Source organism: Chelonia mydas, chromosome 2 (assembly GCF_015237465.2).
Source record: "Chelonia mydas isolate rCheMyd1 chromosome 2, rCheMyd1.pri.v2, whole genome shotgun sequence".
Classification (NCBI taxonomy): Eukaryota; Metazoa; Chordata; order Testudines; family Cheloniidae; genus Chelonia; species Chelonia mydas.
The window spans coordinates 113,382,179-113,406,778 of NC_057850.1; the positions used below are offsets into that span (position 1 = coordinate 113,382,179).

The following is a 24,600-nucleotide window of genomic DNA, read 5'->3' on the forward strand; positions in this document are numbered from 1 at the left end:
TGTATTTAGTTATTAATTTGGCATACTGTATGGTGTTTTATCTGGTGCAAATAACAAAAATGTATTATTATTTATTTGTACTGCCGTAGTATGTAAAAGCCCAAGCAGGGATTTCAGCCCATTCTACTAGCCACTGTACACACATGCAAAAAAAGACAGTCTCTGAAAAAGTTAACAAGATACAAGTAGAATTAAACGTGAAAAAGTTTATTGAAAATAGTATCACACTGATAGTCTCAAATTGCTTTAAAATACCACAGTTGGAGACCTTTTCCTTTTGTTGTTTATTAAATGTCACCCACATTTTTATATATATAGCTACCGGATATGCCAGGGGTGGGCAAAATACAGCCCGCAGGCTGCATCCAGCCCCTCAGACCGGCCCTCGAGCTCCTGCCAGGCAGTGGGGTTGGGGGCTTGCCGCGCTCTGCACGGCTCCCAGAAGCAGCGGCATGTCCCCCCTCCGCTCCTATGCGTAGGGGGAACCAGGGGGCTCCGAATGCTGCCCCCGCCACAAGCGCTGGCTCTTCAGCTCCCATTGGCTGGGAACCATGGCCAATGGGAGCTGCAGGAGCGGCACCTGCAGACAGGGCAGCGCGCAGAGCTGCCTGGCCATGCCTCCATGTTAAAGCCAGAGAGGGGATATGCCGCTGCTTCCAGGAGCTGCTTGAGGTAAGCACTGCCCGGAGCCTGCACCCCATCCTCCTCCCATGCCTCAACCCCCTTCCCCTGCCCAGAGCCCCCTCCTGCACCTTGAACCCCTCATTTCTGGCCCCACCCTGGAACTCACACCCCCAGCCCAGAGCCCATACCCCCTCCCACACCCCAACCCCCTGCCTCAGCCTGGAGCCCCCTGCAGCACCCTGAACTCCTCATCCCTGGCCCCACCCCAGAGCCTGCACTTCCAGCCGGAGCCCTCACCCTCTCCCACACCCCATCCCCCAATTTCATTAGCCTTCATGGCCCACCATCAGTTTCCATACCCAGAAATGGCCCACAGGCCAAAAAGTTTGCCCACCCCTGAGATATGCTTTCTGTTTTGCTAGACCATGCATCTACTTGTTTGTCACTATGAGTGTTTCTGGAAAAATACTTCACATTGTATGAAAGCACTGATTATAGTCAAAAAAGAGATAATGTTAACACGACATTTTGAGATTCCATACTTAATTCTCTCACACTGTGAAATTCCCTGTTCAGTACTCCTCATCAAATTTACTTAGTTTACAAGTTAATTGACTGTTGTTCTTTCTGCATAAGGTGTTATCGTATGGTAGAGTTGGGATTATTGGCTATTTTCTGTGCATTTTGACCATTGTTGTCTGTGAGGATCACAGAGCAAAAAGGGGGTGATATGCAGACTGTACCTCTCCCCAGAAACTCGTAGCTCACCTAAGAGGGTGTTCTTCATTCCTTTAGCAACTCAGGCAATGATATGGTATTGTAAAAAGGGAAAATTAGGACTTATTATAAAGGGATGTACGTAAAAACCCTGTGAACCTCATATAGACAAGTAACCATATATCTTATATCCATTTTCATTCACTTTTTGTCTGCATGGTGAATGAACAGAAGATTTGTTTGAAAAAATATCGAAGTATGGATTTTGAAAATAGCTGGTATTCAACCTTCTAGGCTGTCTTTCTAGTAAGCGAACAAAGAAAGGGACAATCAGCAGAAAAATGGAAACAAACAAATTCATTAAAGAAAAGAGAGGAGTAACAGGATAGGGGAGCTCAGTGCCATAGAGTCACAATAGTGGGGGTGTTTACTCTCCCTTGCTCTGCTAAATCCTACATGGTGATACTAATTACCATCACACCATTGAGAGCTGCTCGCCAAATGTACAGACCATGGACCATGCAACGCAGGAGACCTAGATTCTGTTCCTGGCTTTGCCATTGGCCTGCTGGGTGAGTCACTTTGCCTCTCTGTACCTCAGTTTCCCTATGTGTAAAATAAGGATAATGATACTGACCTCCATTGTAAAGCTCTTTGAGACCTAGTGATGACAAGTGCTTTATAAGAGGTAGGTATTCTTATGTTTGTTTATTGTTGAAAGACAATACATAAAGAACCTATCAGCTGATTTATCTACACTTCCTCTTACCGAGGCAGGAAAAGCAGACATATTTCTGAGTACTTCTCAGAATAACTTCCTGAACCAGCACTCCTTCCTAAATAAGAGAAAATTCACCCAGTTAGGGCTGTTTGTGAGTGGCACACCCATGGCACTATAAGCACAAACCCAGTCAGCATGTTACACAGTATTATTTTAGTTTCCTGACCTTCAGAAAGATGTATCAAAGTGCGAGGCTCAGAAGCTTTACACTTGTTTCCCTGAATCACCCTATCAAAAATGTGATGAGCAGCCTTCTATCCCATTTCATATCTGATGAAAATTGTCCCATTTTTTCCTTTAAAAAAAACTACTCTTACCTTAATGTAAAATCATATGTATTTCCTTACAAGACTCCAGACTACTGCAACAGAGGCTATTTAGTAAACAACACAATACAAAAAACCCTATATGTACTTTAAAAAAAACCCAAAACGCTGGCAGTGCCTCATAAAGGTCCATTTGTAATGCATAGGCGCAAGAAGGCAGAGTTAACGTTGGTGGGGGGAACTGTACCCTGAATTTCCTCATTTTGGTACAGTTTTCGATGGCCCTGTTTAAATTTCAAGCTGCACCCAGCTGTTGTACAGAAAAACCCTCTCGCCCTCGATTAGGTCTGTGTCCCTGCACGGAGCGGGTGAGGGACGATCCCCGCCGCCTGCAGGGAGTGAACTAGTCTGGGGTGGGAGAGCCTCGCCAGGAAGAGCAGCTGTGTCAGCAGGCCCGGTTCCTGCCGGCGGCCGGGCTACAGGGCCTCGGCAGAGGCGTCACCTCCCGGCCAGCGCGGGACGGGGTTGGCCCGGCGGCGGGGCGCTGCTGTGGCACGGGGAGGACCAGGTGCTGGGGCCAGAAGCCGCAGCTCAGCACCAGGGGCCGCCGCGGTGGGATGCAGCGAGGGCGGGGCCTACGCAATCGTGCCCAGCTTAGCCACTGGGGTGCTGCCACCGTCACAGTCGTGGGGGCGTGTCCTCTCCGCGGCTCCGCCGCATCGAACCCGCTGACCACGGTTGCAGCGCGAGTCACTCCCACCCTAACGAACTTCCAGCCCGAGAGCGGTGGCCCGGGTTTAAGTTCTGAGGCCAAAGTTCGGCGCAGCCCAGTGACGTTATACCGAGGCGTTGGGAAGGAGGCGGAAGCTAAGAACCAAAGCGGGCTGCAGAGAGCTACGTAAAACCGCCTGGACGCCGCAGCGCGAGCGCCGCGCTCCTGCTGAGCCCTCTGTCCGCGGCGCGCGCATGTGGTAGCTCGGTGGCCGCCGCCCGGGTGCGGCCGGAGCTGGAAGTGCGGCAACATGAGCAGCGGCCCCGGCGCCCCGGGGAAAGCTGCGGGATCCCCGCTCCCCGCCGGCCGGAAACGGGACTCGGGCAGGGCGCCGGCCCACCCCATTATCAAGGGTAAGGAGGGGGCCCGGCTCCGCCCGCCCTGAGACCTCCCGCTCCAACGGTCCGAGCCCCGCCCCCGGCCCGGCCCAGGGCGGAGCCGCCGCGCTCAGCCCCTGCTGTCTCCCCCGGGCAGCGGGGCCGTCTCTGCCCCGCCCGGGCCCGCGGAGCGCCGCGCAACGGCCGCTGGGTGAGCGCGAGGGGCGGTGCCCGAGTGCCCCCGCCCCCCCCCCCCCGAGTAGCGCCTCGGACGCTGGCGGCGAGAGAGTCGCTCCCTCCCCTGTAGCCCAGGTCGCCCCTGGAGCTCGGGGCACGAGGTGGCGAGAGGCTGAGAGCTCAGCAAGATCGAGGGGAGGGTTGGAGGTGTGCGGCTAAAGCGAATTACAGGGGGGGCGAGGGGCACGAATTTAACAGCGCTACATATACTCAAGTGTCAAGCCAGAAAGCCAGTGCTAATCGCCCGGTGTTAGGCAGAGCTTCCCTTATGGACAAGTCATTGCCTAACTTCTCAGTACAGCGTGTCTTGTACCTTCCTCTAGATTAGCTCATACTTGATTGGTGGCCATCTAGTCCTGTAGCCTGCCTCTGACAGCAGTGTAATCTGGGACGCCAGTTTTTATTTTTTATTTTATTTTTTATAACCTTTGTTTTCTACCTCTTCCTCCTGGTGTCACTCTCCATTTCTGAGGTTGTCCTAGCAAGGATAGCATTGTTAATCACTGGCTGGCAATGCTTTTCATTTCCTTTGTATCTTCTGCAGCTCAAATGCTACCAATTCATAGATCTGCTTCTTGCATAGTAGCAAAACCACTGTGATGGATGGTCTGATCTGTGTCTGCTCTCACCTTCATGCCTTTCCTTGTATTGCTTTCACCACCTGAAATGACATCCTGTTTCTGTGTAGTAAAGCCAACGTTTTCAGATTTAGGAGTCTAACTTTAAAGCCCTTAACAGTTGTCCTGATCTTCAGAGGAGCTGGACACTCACATTTGCTTTGAGTAAGTCAATGGGAATCTTGGGAGCTCTACAATTGGAAAATTGAGCCACTTATTTAGACCCCTAACTTTAAGCACCTATATCTTCAAAATGTTTGACTTAGGGATCCTTGCTCCTCTTGTTTAAATTTCTCCTTGGAAGTCACTTACTTTGTCTTCCTCTACCATGCTGTCCACTATTCTGATTTTTGTTCTGCTTCAATTTCTATTTAAAAATATCTGAACTTACATGAGTTGTTCAGTGATACTATTTAGCATTTTACCATACACTGTATTTGTTGCAAACTTTGTCCATCTTTTCCATTTTCTCAAACTTGAATTAATCTACTTATCTGTGGCAGGTAGGAAGTTTTTGTAGGTGAGTTCCATCAACTGCTGAATCTAAGCTTACATTTAAAAATATATATATTTTTAGGTATTATAGTTGCGAAGAAAACTTTCCAGACTAGTTCTAAACTGATCTAGTACTGTCTTCTAGAGTTGCGGATGTGCTTTCACTGATGCTTACAGCTTTCCCAAACTGTGGCCAAGTGGAAACTGACAAGAATCAAGTTAGTTTCACTCTGCTCTGCTTCTTGTCCCTTATAAGGAGCAGCAAAGGCAATGCTGCAGCTGTCCTTTGGGGATGAGGCCTCCAATAGTGGGTGATAGGTGGGGGAATGGAACCCCTGCATGCACCCTCAAAGGAGCCAGGAAGCTCTGGGATGGCAGAATATTCTTTTTTTGTGGCATTTGTTTTAAGAAGGTGGGTTTGTTGAATTAGCCAGGAAGGCCATCTGATACTATTGTAGCATTAGTTGAAATCTTGTATTAGCTTGCTTGTCCTTTTGATAATGGGGTCTTTTTACTTTTCCTCCTTTTGAAATACTCTATGCTTCACTGTGTTGTTTTTTCCTAGGATGGATTGTGTCTTTAGAAAATTAAAACTTTGGATTTCATTACTCTTCTAGACATTGGAGAAATTCATTCCCGACTGCTGGATCACAGACCAGTTATTCAAGGAGAAATACGTTACTTTATTAAGGAATTTGAAGTAAGTATTTGTTTTAAAAGAGAAGATCTAGTATAATTATGAAACTTCATTTAACATGCTTTTATATTACCTGTGGCCTGTTTTATTTTTACACACACTGAGATTTGAAACAGTTTTAGCGCATTCTTAGAGAATCTTGTTTAACATGCATTTCCTGCCCAGAATAGATGTATACTACTACTACTTCGAGTGATGTCCCAATGGGTGCACCACTTTTAGGTACGGCAGCACCCCTTGCACCTGGGATCAGCGATCTTCATCAGCAGTGCCTGTCGAACTGCACATGCACATCTCCCTGTTTTCGCACTGTGAGCAGGACGTATATAGAGAGCTGTGCGGTCCAGCTGCCCCCATTTGCTTCTCTACCGCCTTTGGTCTGGGATGGAATCCACAGCCGAGCCCACTTTTCCTGTTCCCTCAGTAAATAGTGCCTTAGCTGTTAGTTGTAGCATAGTTAGTATTTTCTTCTTGTTTTCCTTTCTTCTCTCTTAAAAAGAAAATGTTTTTTATGTATGTATGTTTGTTTTTTTTAACTTTACCTCTACAATTATTTCATAGCTTAGTTTTTTCTTTCCCCCTCTTCATGCCCTTCCAGACCGAGAAGCTATTTTCCCCTCACCCTTATGCTCAGATCCCCTGGGTTTAAGAGGTGCATCTCTCGTGGGCCACCTTGCTGGTAATGGATGGCTACTCGCTGTGTATTCACTGTCTGGGAGAAGGACACGTCCCACAAAAGTGTTCCCACTGCCACGGCCTGACAGCCAGAGCCAGAAAAGACCAGGACAGTGGGTTAAAATTTCTCCTCATGGGGAAATCATTATGACCTGCATCGGACCTGAGCCTGGACTTTCCTCCTGTGAGGCCCTCATGCTCTGCCAGGTTGTCTGCCAATCCTCATTCCCTCATCCGTTGAAGAGAAAGTCCTTTCTTTCTCACTAGGACTAAAAGAAACGGACTCCCTCCTCAAACTTTGAGGCACAGCCCGTCAGAACATAATTCCCTGCAAGGTCAGTAGCCTCAGCATCAGGAGGACAGGAGACATAGCTCCAAGACCCGTCCAAGTACCACAGATAGTGATACAAAGAAGTTGTCCAAAGACCATTACTGGGCAGACCTACGGTTTCAGCCCTGTTTCTCAGCTCTGGCCGACTTCAGGAGCTGTGGCACTGCCAAAACTGCCGGCACTGGCGTCCTTTTTGACACCGGCCAATTCCTCAGGACCGGCCACATTGGCGCCGACCAAATCTCTTGTTCCATCTACTGTATTTGTTGCTATACAAAGAACAAAATAACTTAATTTTCCAGACACCTGCAAATGTAAAAGTATATTAGAGGGTATTATAGGTGAAGTACAGATATTTTATTTATTTGGAAACGTACACTGGCACTTATCACCAATGCATCTTGGTCACTTATATCAATACAAGCAATCAATTAAAAATGAACAAAATATAATAACTGCTTGTTTACAAACACGCACTTTCACTGTTATTACAAAGGTTTCTCAAAAGCTTTGGCTGGAGTACAGTGCAGTAATCTAGTTTAATATTACAAAGTTACTGATGTGGATGAATCATCAGAGGAATGGTTGCAGCCTCCTGGTTGGCTGTAGATGGAAAGGCTCTGTATTGCAGCAAATATCTGCGATTTCAGGAGAGCAGTGGCTCCATACTGACTCTGAATGCTGTAAATGAAGAACTTTTTTTAAGATCCAGAAAGTGTGTAGCAAATATATACAGTACTATCATGTTTATCTGAATGTCCTGGGAGACATCTGAAACTTTTGGATAACTGGGCATTCAGATAAATAGAAGTACTACACTGGACCCTCGCTAGAACGCCCATCTATATAGCGCGAATTCGCATATAACGTGGTCATGGCCATGGATCCCAAATTTAATTACTTTAATTGGAATTCATTTTAATACGGTCCCTGTGTTAACGTAGTACTGCACATGGATCCCAAATCCCGCGTTCTAGTGAGGGTCCAGTGTATTTTGAGCTGGGTTCTAGCTGTAGGCTGGGAGGCAGTAAACTGCTGGGAGTGGCAGCCTGAAAAATCACTTGGGCTTTGCTTTACCCTCAGTGATGACTGCAACATCAGTGACATCCCCACTGCATTTTTTACTCGGAAGGGCCATGACCCAGGCTGCAAGGCTCTGTGATGGAAGAGGAACACTGACTGGAGATGCAGCTGTGGATACAGCTGGTTACAGGGGCTGTGCTTTGAACTGCACACAATTTTTTGTCATGGAACCACTTTGTGAGTGGATACATTGTTATACTGGTGTAGCATGAATTACACATCATGTTTTCTTTAAACGGAAAGATATGTATATCTATCCTTAAGAATGTATTGCTTGTGATTGATAGTGATACATGGAGGACACGTGGATTCGGATAACTAGGCTTTTCGGATAAAAGGAATTCAGGTAACTGGGAGTGTAGTGTACCTGTTTAAAAAATGTGATTAGTTCTTCTTTCTCTTCCGTCACCCCTTCCCACCCCCCCCAAAAAAAAAGGTTTTGAGAGAGTTGGTGAGTGAATCAGTGAGTTTTCCTTGATAGTTTGTGCTCACAACTCCCAAACAAACTTAAAGCAATCGAATATTATTTGGCAGATAAAGGGCTATTCTCTTAATGTGTGTGTCAAGGTTCCTTCCCCACTCTGAACTCTAGGGTAAAGATGTGGGGACCTGCATGAAAACCTCCTAAGCTTACTTTTACCAGCTTAGGTTAAAACTTCCCCAAGGTACAAACTATTTTACCCTTTGCCCTTGGACTTCTACTGCCACCACCAAACGTTTATCTGGGTTTATTGGGAAAACGTTGTTTGGAAACATCTTTCCCCCCCAAAATCCTCCCAATCCTTGCACCCCACTTCCTGGGGAAGGTTTGGTAAAAATCCTCACCAATTTGCATAGGTGACCACAGACCCAAACCCTTGGATCTTAGAACAATGAAAAAAGCATTCAGTTCTTGAAAAGAAACATTTTAATAGAAGAAACAGTAAAAAGAATCACCTCTGTAAAATCAGGATGGTAAATACCTTACAGGGTAATTAGATTCAAAACATAGAGAATCCCTCTAGGCAAAACCTTAAGTTACAAAAAGACACACAGACAGGAATATTCATTCTGTTCAGCACAACTTAATTTCTCAGCCATTTAAAGAAATCATAATCTAACACATATCTAGCTAGATTACTTACTAAGTTCTAAGACTCCATTCCTGTTCTGTCCCCGGCAAAAGCATCACACAAACAGACACAGACCCTTTGTTTTTCTCCCTCCTCCCAGCTTTTGAAAGTATCTTGTCTCCTCATTGGTCATTTTGGTCAGGTGCCAGCGAGGTTATCCTAGCTTCTTAACCCTTTACAGGTGAAAGGATTTTTCCTCTGACCAGGAGGGATTTTAAAGGTGTTTACCCTTCCCTTTATATTTGACAGTGTGTATCTACTTATGTGCTGATTACATCCACCCAGTTATTCATTTGGTGTAATGGCTATTTAAAAATATCTTTGCACTGGAGTGTGCTATAGTTAACCTATGCATAATCCGTCATGCTGTTGTCTTACTGGATCTCAAGCTAAGCAGGGTCTGACTGGGTCATTAGTTCAATGGGGGAGACATCAGTGAATTTATTGCTAGATAAGATGCAGTATACAACAACCTTATTCATAGCATAATTTTATAGGGATCATTATGAGAACTGAGGTGTTGAGCCTTAAAAATAACATGAGCATTTGTGGATATAAGTGCTACAGGATCTTTCAGTATTGATGAAGGTGTTAGCCCAAGTATCCTGGCGGAAGTCCAACCTGGTTAACTGCTTCTGTACACATATTAAACTTACCCTGCAGTTTTCAAAGAGTACAGTATTCTTTACTTCCAATCATATTCTGTTGTATAGGTGCTGATGGTTGTTTTTACACAGCTACTAGTTTCATTGGTGGGTGACATTATCTTGGTTATACTAAGACTTATTTTGCAACTGGATCTTTGTGGGAGGACCTCTGCATCTGTTGGGGCTATGTGCTTGTTTGGAGCCCTGTTGGCGTCAGTGGAGCTCTCCATGAGTGCAGGGGTCTCTCTGTATGGAGCAGTTTGCAGGTTCAGTGCATGAATATATTTATGAATCTTTCATCATGAAGGATTCCTGACATGCTTTACAGATGTATTGTGTGTGGAAACTGGAACAGAGCCTGCCTGAATTATGACATTCTAACCAGGGCTTTTAGTCATAATTTGACTGGCCATCAAATTTATCTGCATTTAAAAAAAGAATCTGTTGAAGAATGTATGTTTATTTATTTGCTTTATGGATGTTCACAATATGATTAACTTCTTGCAAAATATTTAGTTGTTGATCTTTTATATTTTACAAAAGGTAAGAGAACAGTTAAAGAATGATGAATGGTATCCAAATGACTAAGAACAAGGTTGATATATTGGTGAAGGAGAAAATTTTAGACAAGCTCAATTTTGAATGAGTGAAAAATAATTGCCACAAGATGGCAGCAAAATTTAAGAAAAGTAAATAGTATTCTGTATTTCTAAAAAATTAATTCTAAGAATAATTGTTTTCACATACATTTACATTTTGAAGGAAAAGAGTATGGCATTGAAAGCTTAAGATCAACATCTGATTAGGCTGATATAATATGCAGACTTTCTTTAATATTTTTGCTCAATTTTTCTTTTTACAAACATTGTTTAATACAATAATGAGGTTGTCAAGCTGTCTAGAGTAGCTCACAAGCGTAAGTGCCACCCTCAGGGGAGACTGTCAAGGATCAGGGCACAAACCCCAAACTGGTTGTGTATGTTCTATAATTAGATTTCTCCAACCAGTTAACAAGTGTGAACTCATGCACTATAACAGCCTTAACATGGAGTCACAGACAGTCCCCTTTGGCAGTCCAGTCTATCTTGCCACCCACGCAAGCCCACCTTTGTGATAGATGGTCAAAAATCCCAACAATATTAAGGTTACTTCCAGTCCCAAAGGACCAGTCACTTGCCCCAGGTCAACTGAACTTCAGATCTCAAATCAAAGACAAGGTTTGTAGACAACCCTATAATATTAACTAAAGATGTATTGAAAAAGAAATGAGTTATTTTACTCCTGGGGTAATTCTATGCCAAAAAATTAAAAATTCTGTGCACGATATTTTAAAATTTTGCAAATTTTATTTGTCAAAATAACACTACGTAATCATGCCAGTTTAAATTATTTTGGTAATTTATTTCAGAATATCTGTCAGCAAGTATGTTTGTAATAATACAGAGACACACACAAATTCCACCAGGAGTGGAGAATTAAAACAAACCCCTGTGACAACTCGGTCCCTGTTTCTCTACCCCCCCGCCCCTCCAAGCCCAGCCAGGGGACCAGACACCCACACCCCCTTCTCCCCAGAGCCCAGCCTTTGCCCCCCACCCCCCAACCCAGATACCTGTGCACACACACCTAGAGCCCAGCTGCAGGGCTTCCCCTTGCCCAGATACCTGCATCCCTTCACCCCGCAGAGCCCAGGGATCCAGAGGCAGAAACAGCCTGAAACTTGGTCCCAGGCTTGTGTGGAGTTTCCTGCGCACCACCATCTCCTTCCCTCAGGGTGTACGGAACTGCAGCTGCCAGGAACCCTCTAGCTGTCTCCCCTGGCAGTGTCTTCTGTGTTTGAGCTGGGCTCTGCCAGGTCCAGCAGCTGTTAGTGGTGGCCAGCAGCACTGCAGCCCATTTCCGTGGGGGAAAGGAAATTCTGTGCGCACAACATTTTCTGCAAAATCCTGCATTGAGCAGTGGTGCAGAATTCCTGCAGGAGTATTATTTAAACAGTCGAAGCAGGTAGACATACACACAAATGAGATACAGTCTTAGGTTCTAAAGGGCAACAGTAGCTGCTATAATATGCAAGCTCTGTATGTCCTTTAGGGCTAACCCAAGCCAAGCAGCTTGGGGATCCCTTTCTTATATTTAAAAATATTACCCTCTCCAAATTCTTAGCAGTACAGGGATGAAAAATTATCTCCTTCCCATAGACCTCAAGCTGATGTGACTAGGGTTTATGCACATCTCCACTTCCTGGGGCGGGGGAGGGGGCGGCAAATCAGCCTTTTTTTTTTTTTTTTTTTTTGTCCACTGATGTTCCACAATACCTTGTCTGATGTCTGTTGGCCTTCTTTTGTTGGGGAGGAGATGATACCTCTTGTGATAAACAAGTATTTCATACTTGGTAATGCTTCTCCCCTGACTGTGTGGTTTTACAGTTTTTGCAAACTTTTATAGTTACAAAGCAAACATGGAAATATTACCTTATAACATAGGATACAGATATTATAAGTAAGATTAATATATGCAGCATCCTACAAGCATTTCATAAAGTCTAAACATGTTCTTATAACTAATATCTATTTTAGAATACTAAAACAAATGCGAGGCAGACTGGTTTCCAGCTATGCCTTTGTCAATGTTCAGTGAAGTTGAGGGGCCTTGGCATGAGCTGGCGCCTGATCTGCCAGCATCACAGAGGTGGTATGCCCTTTAACTTTTATACTCTTAAATTCTAATAGAAAAAGTAGCTATAAATCTAAACACTCAGGATGCAGATCTGATGGGAAAAACAAGGTGCCATTTTTTAGTTACATTTTAAGTGGATTTAATTTGTCTCCATGCTAGTTTGACCAGATAAATCTAGAAATTTATATCCATTTTTCCTGCCAGGAGAAGCCCACTTTGCTCCATACACACATTTTAAAATTGCTTTTCACCAAAGTTAACTAATAACTGTTGTGTCTAATACATAAATGTCCTGTGTAGCTCCTCAGAGGATTTATCACTTCAATTTAAGTTAGGGACTACAAGGATAGGGTGGACTTTCCAGCCTTAGGGTTTGGTCAGAAGCAGAGTAAATTAACATAGCTGTCAGATTACATCTAAGGTTTAATTGTGCTAATTTCAAGTATCCTTAAATTCTTGCTGGAAAGCTGATTTTCCATCACTCTTATCCTTCTAGTAAGAACCAGCCTTTCTTTTATCAAAGCAAAGGATAGTTTACACTTTCACTTTTACTTAAAGCAGAAAGGCTTGGACGTAGGCTATGTCTACACTAGCTCTTTTGTTGGTATAAGTTATGTCGCTCAGGTGTAAAAAAACCACACCCCTGAGTGACCTAAATTTTGCCAGCATAAGCACCGGTGTGGACCGTGCTGTATCGGTAGGAGATGCTTTTACGCTGACATAGCTACTGCTGCTCGTTGAGGTAGTTTAAGTATGTCAACGGGAGAGCTCTCTCTCATCAGCATAGAGCGGCTACATGAGTGAGTTTACAACTGCGCAGCTGCATTGCTACAGCTGTGCCGCTGTAAATTCACTAGTGTAAACATGGCCTTAGTTTAGAGTTTCTCCTCAAAAGCTGACTCTTATCTCTAGTTTGCGGAGTGGTCTAGTGCTTCAGGTGTGAGGGGTGTTTTCTTTAAGTGATAAACTAGCATACATTAAATAGTGACCTTTGGTGAGAACACTAACATCCCTCACTGATAAGAGCTTCATATTTGGAGGGATTGTAATCTATTGAATATTGGACTAAGGATTAGGAAATCTGGTTTCTATTCTACACACAGATGGAATACAAGCTGTCAGGAACAGTATCCCTGATGATGCCACAGCACAACTGGTTGCTGAACTATGTGACTTTATCCTCAAGCACAATTACTTCAAATTTGGTGACAATTCCAGACCAGTGGCACTGCTGTGGGCACCTGCATGGCCCCACAATATGCCAACATTTTATGGCTGACCTGGAACAACGCTTCCTCAGCAATCGTCCACTCACGCCCCTTCTCCACCTACGCTGCATTGATGACATCTTCATCATCTGGACCCATGGGAAGGAAACCCTGGAAGAATTCCACCAAGATTTCAACAGCTTCCATCCCACCATCAATCTCAGCCTGGATCAGTCTACATGGGAGGTCCACTTCCTAGATACCACAGTGCAAATAAATGATGGTCACGTTAACACCACCCTATACCGAAAACCCACCGACCGCTATGCCTACCTTTATGCCTCCAGCTTCCATCCCAGACACACCACACGATCCATTGTTTACAGCCAAGCGCTGAGGTACACCCGCATTTGATCCAACCCCTCAGACAGACCAACACCTACAAGCATTCTCAAAACTACGATACCCACATGAGGAAATAAGGAAACAGATCAACAGAGCCAGACGTGTACCCAGAAACCTCCTGCTGTGAGACAAGCCCAAGAAAGAAACCAACAGAACTCCACTGGCCATCGCTTTCAGTCCTCAGCTAAAACCTCTCCAACGCATCATCAGTGATCTACAACCCATCCTGGACAATGATCACTCACTTTCACAGGCTTTGGGAGACAGGCCAGTCCTTGCCCACAGACAGCCCACCAACCTGAAGCATATTCTCACCAGCAACAACACACCGCACCATAGTAACTCTAACTCAGGAACCAATCGATGCAACAAACCTCGATGCTAACTCTGCCCACGTATGTACACCAGCGACACCGTCACAGGACCTAATCAGATCAGCCACACCATCACCGGTTCATTCACCTGCATGTCCACCAATGTAATATACGCCATCATGTGCCAGCAATGCCCCTCTGCTATGTGCATCGGCCAAACTGGACAGTCCCCATATAAAAGGATAAACTGACACAAATCGGATATTAGGAATGGCAATATACAAAAACGTGTGGGAGAACGCTTCCATCTCCCTGGACGCACAATAGCAGATTTAAAGGTAGCCATCCTGCAGCAAAAAAACTTCAGGACCAGACTTCAAAGAGAAACTGCTGAGCTTCAGTTCATTTGCAAATTTGACACCATCAGCTCAGGATTAAGCAAAGACTGTGAATGGCTAGCCAGCTACAAAAGCAGTTTCTCCTCTCTTGGTGTTCACACCTCTACTGCTAGAAAAGGGCCTCATCCTCCCTGATTGAGCTAACCTCGTTATCCCTAGCCTGCTTCTTGCTTGCATATTTATACCTGCCTCTGGAAATTTCCACTACATGCACCTGACGAAGTGGATATTCACCCACGAAAGCTTATGCTCCAATACGTCTGTTAGTCTATAAGGTGCCACAGGATTCTTTGCTGGTTTCTATTTGTGACTCTTAAAGCAAGTCATGTAACTTGTCTGCATTTCTGCTTCCCCATCTTTAAAATGGGAATAATGATGCTTGACCACATTTATGAAGTATTATGTAAGAGTATTATTAGTTACTGTATTATACGTTATTGTATAGGCTGGCGATTGGCAAATTACAATACAGGAATGGTTACTTGCAGCTCTACCTGCCAAAATGTAAAGACCAACCCAGAACAAAATCCAGGATAACTTTATGTATTTTTGATTTCTTGGGATAATCCTGTGTTGCAGATCAAGCATAATTAAAAAGAGCAAAATGCCATTGGAAACACAAGGTGATAGGATGCTTTGTTTCCGGAAGCTTTATTTTAAAAAGCCTAAGCAGTAGAGCCTAGGCAGCTTCCCTAGTAAAATGCCACTATCACTGGGTTTGCTGATCAGCAATGAGTTCAGAATGGATGCCACCTGTTTACTTATTAGCATTACATTATCCTTTAGTTTTGATTTCATCGCTATGCTTCCATGTAAAAATCTTATTTGCCTTGATTTTGGCCCTGGATCTTTGTCAGTTCATGTATGCTGCCAGTATTATCATATTGCTATACTAAAAGTGAAAGCTATCAAAAGGTAGAACTATTATCATTTAATTGGTCTGTAATCTTTTATTAATCAAATCCATAAGAGTATGATGATTTCAGTTCTCGTGCCCTTATCTTGTCATTCCCAACCCTTATTATAAATCTCAGATATCTAAATTACTCTGTTTTCTCAATCCATCATATGTTATGTTATAAATAACTTCAACGTTTTTCACAGAGAACAGCAGTGTTGCTACATTGCACAAGAAAGAAGGGGACTTTCATGTTTGTTAATAAAGTTTGTTTCATCTGTAATATAGCAGTGGTAAATAAGCAGATGTGATGTTTTAAGTGGCAGTGATCTTTTCCATTCACTGGGATGAACTGTGCTCAACTTAATAGTTTATTAACCTGGGAACCACATTATACCTGCAAAATGGATTTTCATATTAACCCATGATTGCCCCTTAATTATCCATTTGATTCCTGTTTGTTTTGTATGTATCACATTAAAGCTAGTGTGGTCTCCAGCTGTTGTTTACTCCCAGTAGATAAAATGTTTGAGACATATTATAGCTATTTAAGAACAGTATGATATGTTGTTACAAACCTTAAAAAGTCCCATTAGAGCTAAATAATTACAGATGGATACGAGTACAGTATCAGCTAATGAAAACATATGTAACACATGAAGAACTTTCTTTTTTCACTTTCCTAACAGGAAAAACGTGGCCTCCGAGAAATGAGAGTTCTTGAAAACCTAAACACCATGGTCTACGAGACAAATGACCAAATTCTCCCTAAATGTGAGCAGGTGATGCATGACGATCTGAATGAAGCATTGAAGAGATGTAAGCAAGAAGCTATTGTTTTTTTTGTGATGCAGTATTTTTAAAGGAATAATTTCAAATAATTTGGACTCAAAATATGATCCTTGCTAAAATTGCTATCGTCTAATAAGTCTTATACATCCAAATGTTTAATTCTCAACTCTGTGCAACTTTAAAAAAGGCTGACAGAATATGTATTTCTGCTCTACTTTGACCTTATCAAATTCCTGTTAATGTTACTTTATAGCCTTTCTATTGACTTAAGTGGGAGTTTTCAGATCCTAAAGGTGCAGCCCAACTTTACTATGTAAATGGGAGGCAGTGTTGCCTGGTAGCTAGAATACTGGACTGGAACTTCAGTGCTGTGAGTTCAATTCCAGGCTCTGACATCCTGTGGGATGATCATAGGAAGTCACTTCACTTTTTTGTGGCTCATTTTTTCAGTCTTTAAAATTGAGATAACGATCTCCTTTGTAAAACAGCACTGTGTGTGTATGGTTATTTAAAAAAACAAACAAACAAAAAACTCTTAGAGCACTTTTCATCCATAGATCTCAAGGTGTGCTTTTACAAAGGAGATCATTATCTCCATTTTAAAGATTGAGAAATGGAGGTTCAGAGAGGTGGAGTGACTTTCCCATGGTAACCCCACAGGCTAATGTTAGACCCTGGAATTGAACCCAGGACAGTCCTCCAGTATTCTATCTACCAAAGCTACAGTGTCTCCCGTTTGTACAGTAAGTTTGGCTGCATTTTTAAGGTCTGAAAACTCCCACTGAAGTCAATGGAAGGGCTTTAAAGTAACATTAACAGGAATTGGATAGGGCCAAAATAGAGCAAAAATGCACTTTCTGTTTGCAACTTGTTTACGTTGCATACAGATGTGTGTGCGCGCTCTCTCGCTCTCTCTCTCTAGTCATCTAATTATGACAGATCATTCTTGTATATGGATACAGTGCTAGTTTGATCGTTATAACCATCCAATTATCTTTTATGGCGTACACTTTATGAAATATGCTCTCTTCTAAGGTCTGTGTTTTTCTAGCTTTGTCAGTGCCATTGTATTTTATACTTTCATTTTAGCCAGCAGCACAGCCTTTCTTAGACACAAAGTGGGATTAGGTAATTAACTAACTACAAAATTCAATCTAGCTGTAAAATTAAGTAGTTTATATATGTCAATAATATTTCACTTTGTTATAATCAACTTGTAATATGTATAAGCACGGTCTCTGGCATACATTGAGTAGTACACAGAAGAAGATACTACACATGTGTAGTAAAAATTGTAGAAAAATATTTAGACTTTGCATACTCCTCCTCCTCAAAGAATGCAGTCATGTAAGTAAAGCCTGTATCCAAATATATACACACTAGGGGGCATAGCAACCTTGAAATGGCAATTACCTGACTTTTGAGTGCTTAGCTGTACAATTTATTCCGCTATATGGCAGTATTGTTGCTTTAATGATTATAAGAATAAATGAGTGACTGATATAAATATTACAGGAAACTAAGTTCTGTGTTCTTGAATGCAAGACACCCGTTGAGGGAAAAATGAGTCTGTTCCATTGTGCACAGCATGTATAGAATATGATGTCAAACAAGTCTGAAACTGGCTAAAAATATAGTTACCACTGTTGCTAACACATTTTCATAGAGCTAGAATCACAATGTAGAGGAGACAAGCTCCAATTTAAAAACGTTCTCCTTGTATAGTCTTTTACTACATCAATTATATTTGGAAAAAAATAAGTAACAAAGAAACAACCAAAACTTATTGTTCACCCCATCAAGTTCTAGTTATTGGTTTACAAGACTTTTAGATCTTTTCTGCGGTGCTGAGTAGTGCACAGTAACTTGTCAGCAATATTATGGAGTATGGGTACAGGAGGACTTGGCTGCCTTTCCTGTTTGGTTTCTGGAAAGCACAAGGGTGCAACTTAGTGGTCTATGTCCACATAGTTAGCATTGTAGAGTGCTTCCTACAAATACTGGCAAAACTTTTCAATGCAAAGGTAAGTGATCCCAGTGGGCAAAACCCACAGTCTTTCTGTGTACAGTGATAGTCTCCCAGTAGCCTCATGGATTTTAAGCCTCTCTGTCAGGCTTCTCTTTGAGCTAGGGTAGCTCATTAATAGACTGCAATTTGTTTGTTTCAGTGCAAGCAGCCAACCATAGGATCCTCAGACTCCGGCAGAGGGAGCAGGAAGAAAGAGAGGTAAAGACAGATGGGTGGATTTATAATGTAACCTAAATATAAGACTCTCAAACTCATCCACAGCAAATCTGCTTGCTACCTAAAAATTCTTCAGTAAAACTTGATTTAGGAATACATTTTAACTGTCATTTGCTAAAAATGCAACTTCTGCAGATGTAAGAAGGAGCTGAGTAAAGCGGCCAGCAGTCTGTGTTATAGGAGCAAAAGACTTAATAGAGTCACCAGCTCCTCCCTCACTCTCCAAATGTATGGAAATGTCTTAAAAATTTCCTTTTCAATATTTTCCTCCTCTTTGCTCGGAGTGTGGTATTTGTCACATATGGGAGAAATTTAAAAAAACCCAAAAAACGTTATTTTCTGTGGAACAAAAAACACTCACGAATCTACCAGAATGGAAATGTAAAGCTTTCCTGGTTAGCTGAAAACATTGAGTATGTTATTGCTTGTTGAAAAGGAAGCATTTCATGCTTGTGCACTGGTTATTTAATGAAAGGCCATATTATAGGAATACGTGAATCATTGGAATCCCTCAATGGGCCGCACGTTGCTTGTTTGAATTACATCTACTCTAAACCTCAAATTTGGAAAATTGTACAACAAATTAGTTTCCTATGGTACTTCTGCATTTTCCCATTTCACCTTTCATGATTGTATTTCAAAATGGTACTTCATAATTATGTGGAGATGCAGAAAATGCCAGAGCTGCCATTCTGGCCTAGTCACATGAACTAAGATGTGCATTTATGTGTATCGGCAGGTGTTCAGAATTTTCCTTGCAATATGTCATGCTTTTCATGATCAGCAGAGATGGCTAATCTACTGCAGTAGAGTACTGGCACTATGTGAATAGTATCATGTCATGGGCCCTGCCAACATTTAGATTCATTGTACCTAACACTCAAATGTAGATAGGAAACTAGATGAACCCTACTGCCTTTTGTAGTTCTGCTATTCTTTCTGAAGTGAAATTGAAAAAGGTGGCTTGCTCTGTTTCAGAATGGTCATATTACTATATCTTCCCACTCAAGTATCAAGTTTATAGGTGGAGCACTAATCACAGCTACAGTTAAGATTGTGTGCATGTTTCTTTTAAGGTGTGGTAAAACTTTAACTTCCTGGGTTGAAAATTCCCAAGTCTGGTCACTATCAGGGAGGGTGATTTTTATTTATTTCATTTGATTTGAATGAAATGATTCAGCCACTTTAGAGAGAGAGAGGAGAATGGGACAAAATGCTTTCCCTTTTTGCATGTTTTTTTGTTTTTGTTTTTAAAAACAAACTGTTTTGGCTTTTTTTCTATCACGCTAATGTCAAAATGGCTGGTGTTAGCAACTTGAAAGTAGTTGGGGAAATACTTCTCATTGAGGAGGGAAGTGCACTTTGAGTGTTCCAATGAAAACTGATCTTGTGTTTGTGGTATTAGAGTTTGAAAACACTCTCTCCACGTATACAATTCCACTTAGCTACTATTATGAAACTTCTAAATGAAGGAGTGCTTGTACTGTACATACATATCTGGTTAATTTAGGTGTAGAGCGATTTTTTGTGCATCTCCAAAGGTGTCCATTGAATGAGGTAGCACTCTATGGCTCTCCTCCTCATCCACCACTGAGTGGTCTAGTCATATAGTTCCAGGTTGTGGAATATTTTTTTTTCTTTCTATCTTTGAGGATAGGTAGGAAACCATAAAAATATCCATTAAAAAGTTTTGAGAACATGCCTGTGTATTGCATATGTTCTTTTTTCTTTCTAAAAAAAATTTTCTGTATGAGGTGGAGCAGTGTCTGTAGATAAAGTTACCTAACATTTCCAAGTATAAATCCCCATTTTCAATTGCTTTTAATTTTAAACATTGGGGGGAAATTTTCCATGTTTGGTCTCTGCCTAAGTTTGAATCTTTTTAATAGTTTCAACAAAAATAGCTCAACTGTTTCGAAGAGTGAGGTTAGGGGATAATGGGTATCTTTGCCAAAGTGTGGGGTTTTTGGTTTGTTTTTGGTTTCGAGTTTTTCATGTGGTGGGGGTTTCTGGGTTTTGTTTTGTTTGGCATAGCCATTGACTTCATTATGAGAAAACGTAACGCATTCAGAACAGGTATCACATGTCTCGATAGTACACTAGAAGATCTCGATTTTGCTACTGACCTAGCTTTCAAGGACAGTTCAGTCAATATGCAAGTAAAGACTGGAAGACTGTCCAGCATCACAAAAAAGACAGGTTTAATACTTCCTTATGAAAAGTAAATCTGAGAAACCCAGCAAACCCAACTCAAGTATTTGATTTAGGAGGCAAAGGAATACAAGAAGTGAGTCAATTTGCATACCTTGATAGTAAAATGCAAGTCAGTGGCAATGCCCACAAGGAAATAACATCACAAATTGGCATGGTGGAAGCTGTGTTCAACAGTTTAAACAAGATTTGGTCAGCAAAAATCTACAACTTAAAGAACAAACTGAATCTTCAACTCTTCAAATCTTCAAAAATAACTTTTGAAGTGGTAAGAGAGTGGCCCATTACAAACAGTTGACAGGAAGGTGTGAGTAACAGCATGGGCCACTCTCTTACCACTTCAGAAGTTACTTTTCCTCCCTTGGTATCTTGCTGTTAATTGATTTATCTCGTTAGACTGACCTCACACTTGGTAAAGCAACCCCCCATCCTTTCATGTACTTATACCTGCTCCTGTATTTTCACTCCATGCATCCGATGAAGTGGGTTCTAGCCCACAAAAGCTTATGCCTAAATAAATGTGTTAGTCTCTAAGGTGCCACAAGGACTCCTCCTTGTTTTTACCATGTCATGTGTGCTATTGGACAGCTGGAAGATTATGCAGAAGGGGTTGACCAAAGGAATGCCTCCAAACACCACTCATAGGGAAACTTATGGGACTGAATGACAGAGGACATGCAAAGAGCGAGTCAAGATAGACAGAAATGGCAGAGCCCTGTTTGTCCAGTAAGCAACATTTTATAGTGCTGGAAGGATTCAGAATTTTTAATAATTAAGTGTTTTTTGCAATGTAGAGCAAAAACTTGAAATTTCATAGGGGGATAGTAAGGTGCCTTTTGCTGTCCCTGTGAAAATCAGTCCAGATTCTGCCAAATTAATTAACAGCCAGGAGAAATTGCCATTTGCACAGCATAGTAGAACGTTTTCAACCTGGGTGAAATTCTATGGCCTGTATTATGCAAGAGGTCAGACTAGATGATGGTCCCTTCTGGCCTTAAAATCTATTAAAGTATCACTTTCTTCTCTAATGGGTGGTCCACATTGAAGATAACAACCTATTACTGCTGTCAGAGAAGTTACTCCTTTAGTTTAAGTGGATAGAGGTCTGTGGTGTTGGTCTTGAAGTCCTTTGAACCCTGATGATGAATATGTGTGGGCTATTATGATTGCACACAATAGAAATTCTGAGGTTTTTCAAGTTATTTTAATAAAATAAAACTAAGAATCAGGCAAGGGTCCTGCAAACAGCCTCATTGACTATGCAACCCTGCATCAGGAACAGGCAATCTTAATTCTAGAATTTCTTGTCTTCTGAGTGCTTGGCTTTACAAACTGAATGTTTTTAAAGTATTTATTTTATATGGAAAAGAGATATAGACACAATCTCCCTTATCCCATTCATTGCAAACTTTTAGAATATGATTTATATATTCCTCTTTATTATTATTTTTTTAAATTTTTTTATTGGATTATTATGCCATACCTGTCACTATGGTACCTGATCATCTTAAAACCCGTAATATCGTGTATGTACAAGGAGGCATAGTGGAGTTGCATATATAACCTTAGCTCTGATCTATCTTGACTTCTGAGTTTCTAACAGTGCAACCTTCCCACGCTCTTAATGTAGCTTTGCTTATGGAATATCTTTTTCATGTGCCAATATAGTTGCATTGGTGTGGCTTAATTCACTTAAGGTTCAGAATTTAACAAAGGTAATAACATGGCTTTCTATTTTTAAATGTCGTCTCATTCCTGCCACTGTCTCTTAGAAACTGCAAATGGTGCTAATCCAACTGTTTTGGGACATTTAAAAGACAGTTGAGGATGATTTTATTTTAAAAAAATTGGACTTGAAAATTCTTTCTTCTTCAATCTGTGTGTAAACTAAATACATCTATATTTTATTCTTCCCATGAGTGTCATTAATTTTTCTGCAGTGTGATGTCACAGAATGTATATAAAAGTGTGTCTTTTAATGTTTTCTTTTTAAATGGCTTTTTTAAATTTTTTTATATTTTTGCCCAGTACCACATTGCCATGAAATGCTGTGGACCTATTTGAACAGCAGGAAATTTTTGGCTTGTCTAATACTTAAGACACAGATTCTTACTTATAGCTAACCAAGGAGTTAAAATATGACTTTGCCTAATGATTCCTGGCTACATATCCTAGTAGAATTGTACAATACTATGAATTATTTAAGACTTCTGTTCTGATCAGGTGTAGTTGTATGTGCATATGTGAACTTGCACTTCAGTTCTTCCACAGATAGGGAGTGTGATACAGCATGGCCAGAAGGCAGCAGGAGAGTGATAAAGGAGAGATATGTAAGTCCCAGGTTGAGGAGAAGCCTTATTCCCTGTATAGGGAAGAAAGGTTTTTATAGATTAATTAAAAGCACCTGAAGCCAATTAGAGCACCTGAAGCTAGTCACCTGATAAAACCCCCCTGCTTCAGAGAGCAGTTTGAAGGAGTTGAAGTAGAGGAGAGTTTGGAGAAGTGCCGTAGCTGGCTAGAAGACCAAGACCCTAGGTAAAGAGACACCCGACTTGTGCAGAGAGAGAGGGCAGGAAGCCCCACAAGCTGAAGAGCAGGAGAGGGAAGTAGCCCAAAGGAAGGAAGCACTAGTTCAAGTGGTTTACCACTATCCCTAGGGCCCTTGGGCTGGGACCCGAAGTAGAGGGCGGGCCCAGGTCCCTCCCTCTCCACTACCCTTCTCTGGGTTACTAGTGGGACAGTAGATACCCTAGTTCAGGGGCAGGAAACTGCGCCCTGAACCCCCCCTCCCTCTTCAAGAAGAGGAAGCACGGGACCCATCATAATCGTACCAGCAATTTGCCACAGGAGGCATTGGCATGTCATGTAGTATTGTATCCTTGTGTCTAAGATGTCAACACACAACAATTTCGGTCAGGAGGCAACTTATTACATATATGATGATGCATTATACTGTGGCCAAATAATATCTGTAAAGAAAATCATGGGGCTTCTTGTGTGTGGATTCTTTGATCGTTGGATTGTGATTAGTAGGTAGTGCTGTCTTATATTTACTTAGGTCTGACTTATTTGCTTTTTTGGAAAACTAGAATGTGCATTAAAAATTGGCAAGCGCTCTATTTTAACTTGCATTTTGGGAACTAAGGATTTAAATTATAGAACTTTCAAAAAGTTTTTTCTATACAGTGAAAGACTTTCTGTATAGGCAGTCTCATGTTGAATTAGGATTGCACAAATGACAGTACAGAAGTGAAGAGTTAAAATTAGATTATACTTTGAAAAGCTACTCTGTAAAAACACATTACAGTGAGTTTATTCTTTGTGTCTCTTATCCCATGTCAAACGTTGTCAGTTTACACATTAAAATGTCTTTTCTGACTGGAAGCCCTATAAACTTATGGTGAGATTTGAAAATCAAGTTGGTTATTTCTGGTTTATTCATCATTATCTGCAATCCAGAATCTGCAATTGGAAGTTTTAAAACTTTTCTCTAAAAATACCCCCACTCTCCTGGGGGCGGGGAGGGGAGTTTATTCTGCTGGTTGTGTCTGGGCAAGAATATAATCACGCTCACTTTCCAATAGCTGCATTGGTTCCGCAATGCTAACAGAAATAAAAAGTAGTAAAAGCTTATAGAAAAGTAAATAGTTGTTATAAGGAACAAATCTGAGGAGAAAAGGTGCTGTTTTCATAGTCACTTTTATTACTATAACTGCACTTTAAAAATGTATGCATCATTTATAACTTTGCAGTAGTAAAGGCTTTGAATTTAGGAAGTCAGAAGGAGTTTTCTAGATGTGCTGACATTTTTTTGAAGATTACAGAAAGTCTAATCCTTCTAGCTCCTAGTACGTGAATATGAATTTATTCAAAGCGCTTGATGCATTTTTAGTTTTAGTTTTGTTATTTATAATAGATGCTTCACAGCTGGAGTACCGATATTGTAAAGAAACTTCAAGTTAACAATATCTTAAGTTTTATATGCTTAGGAATATGCCACTAATTATCTAATATCTAGTATTCTAATTATCTGTGGAAGTTCCCTGCATTATTATAGAAAGGGGTGACTTCCAAAAAGCAAA

General features: G+C 41.7%; 1 protein-coding gene across 1 annotated transcript in view; it reads left to right on the forward strand.

Annotated features, from left to right (window-relative positions):
• The first annotated feature begins 1,273 nt into the window (after positions 1 to 1,273).
• The window catches only part of BLOC1S5 (biogenesis of lysosomal organelles complex 1 subunit 5), a 36,676-nt gene continuing 13,349 nt past the window's right edge, over positions 1,274 to 24,600 (forward strand). Inside the window, exons 1-4 of the mRNA XM_037893185.2 lie at positions 1,274 to 3,513; positions 5,444 to 5,526; positions 15,960 to 16,089; positions 18,231 to 18,289. Of these exons, the coding sequence (XP_037749113.1) occupies positions 3,411 to 3,513; positions 5,444 to 5,526; positions 15,960 to 16,089; positions 18,231 to 18,289 (375 nt within the window). The 5' untranslated portion in view covers positions 1,274 to 3,410. The remainder of the gene's footprint in view (positions 3,514 to 5,443; positions 5,527 to 15,959; positions 16,090 to 18,230; positions 18,290 to 24,600) is intronic.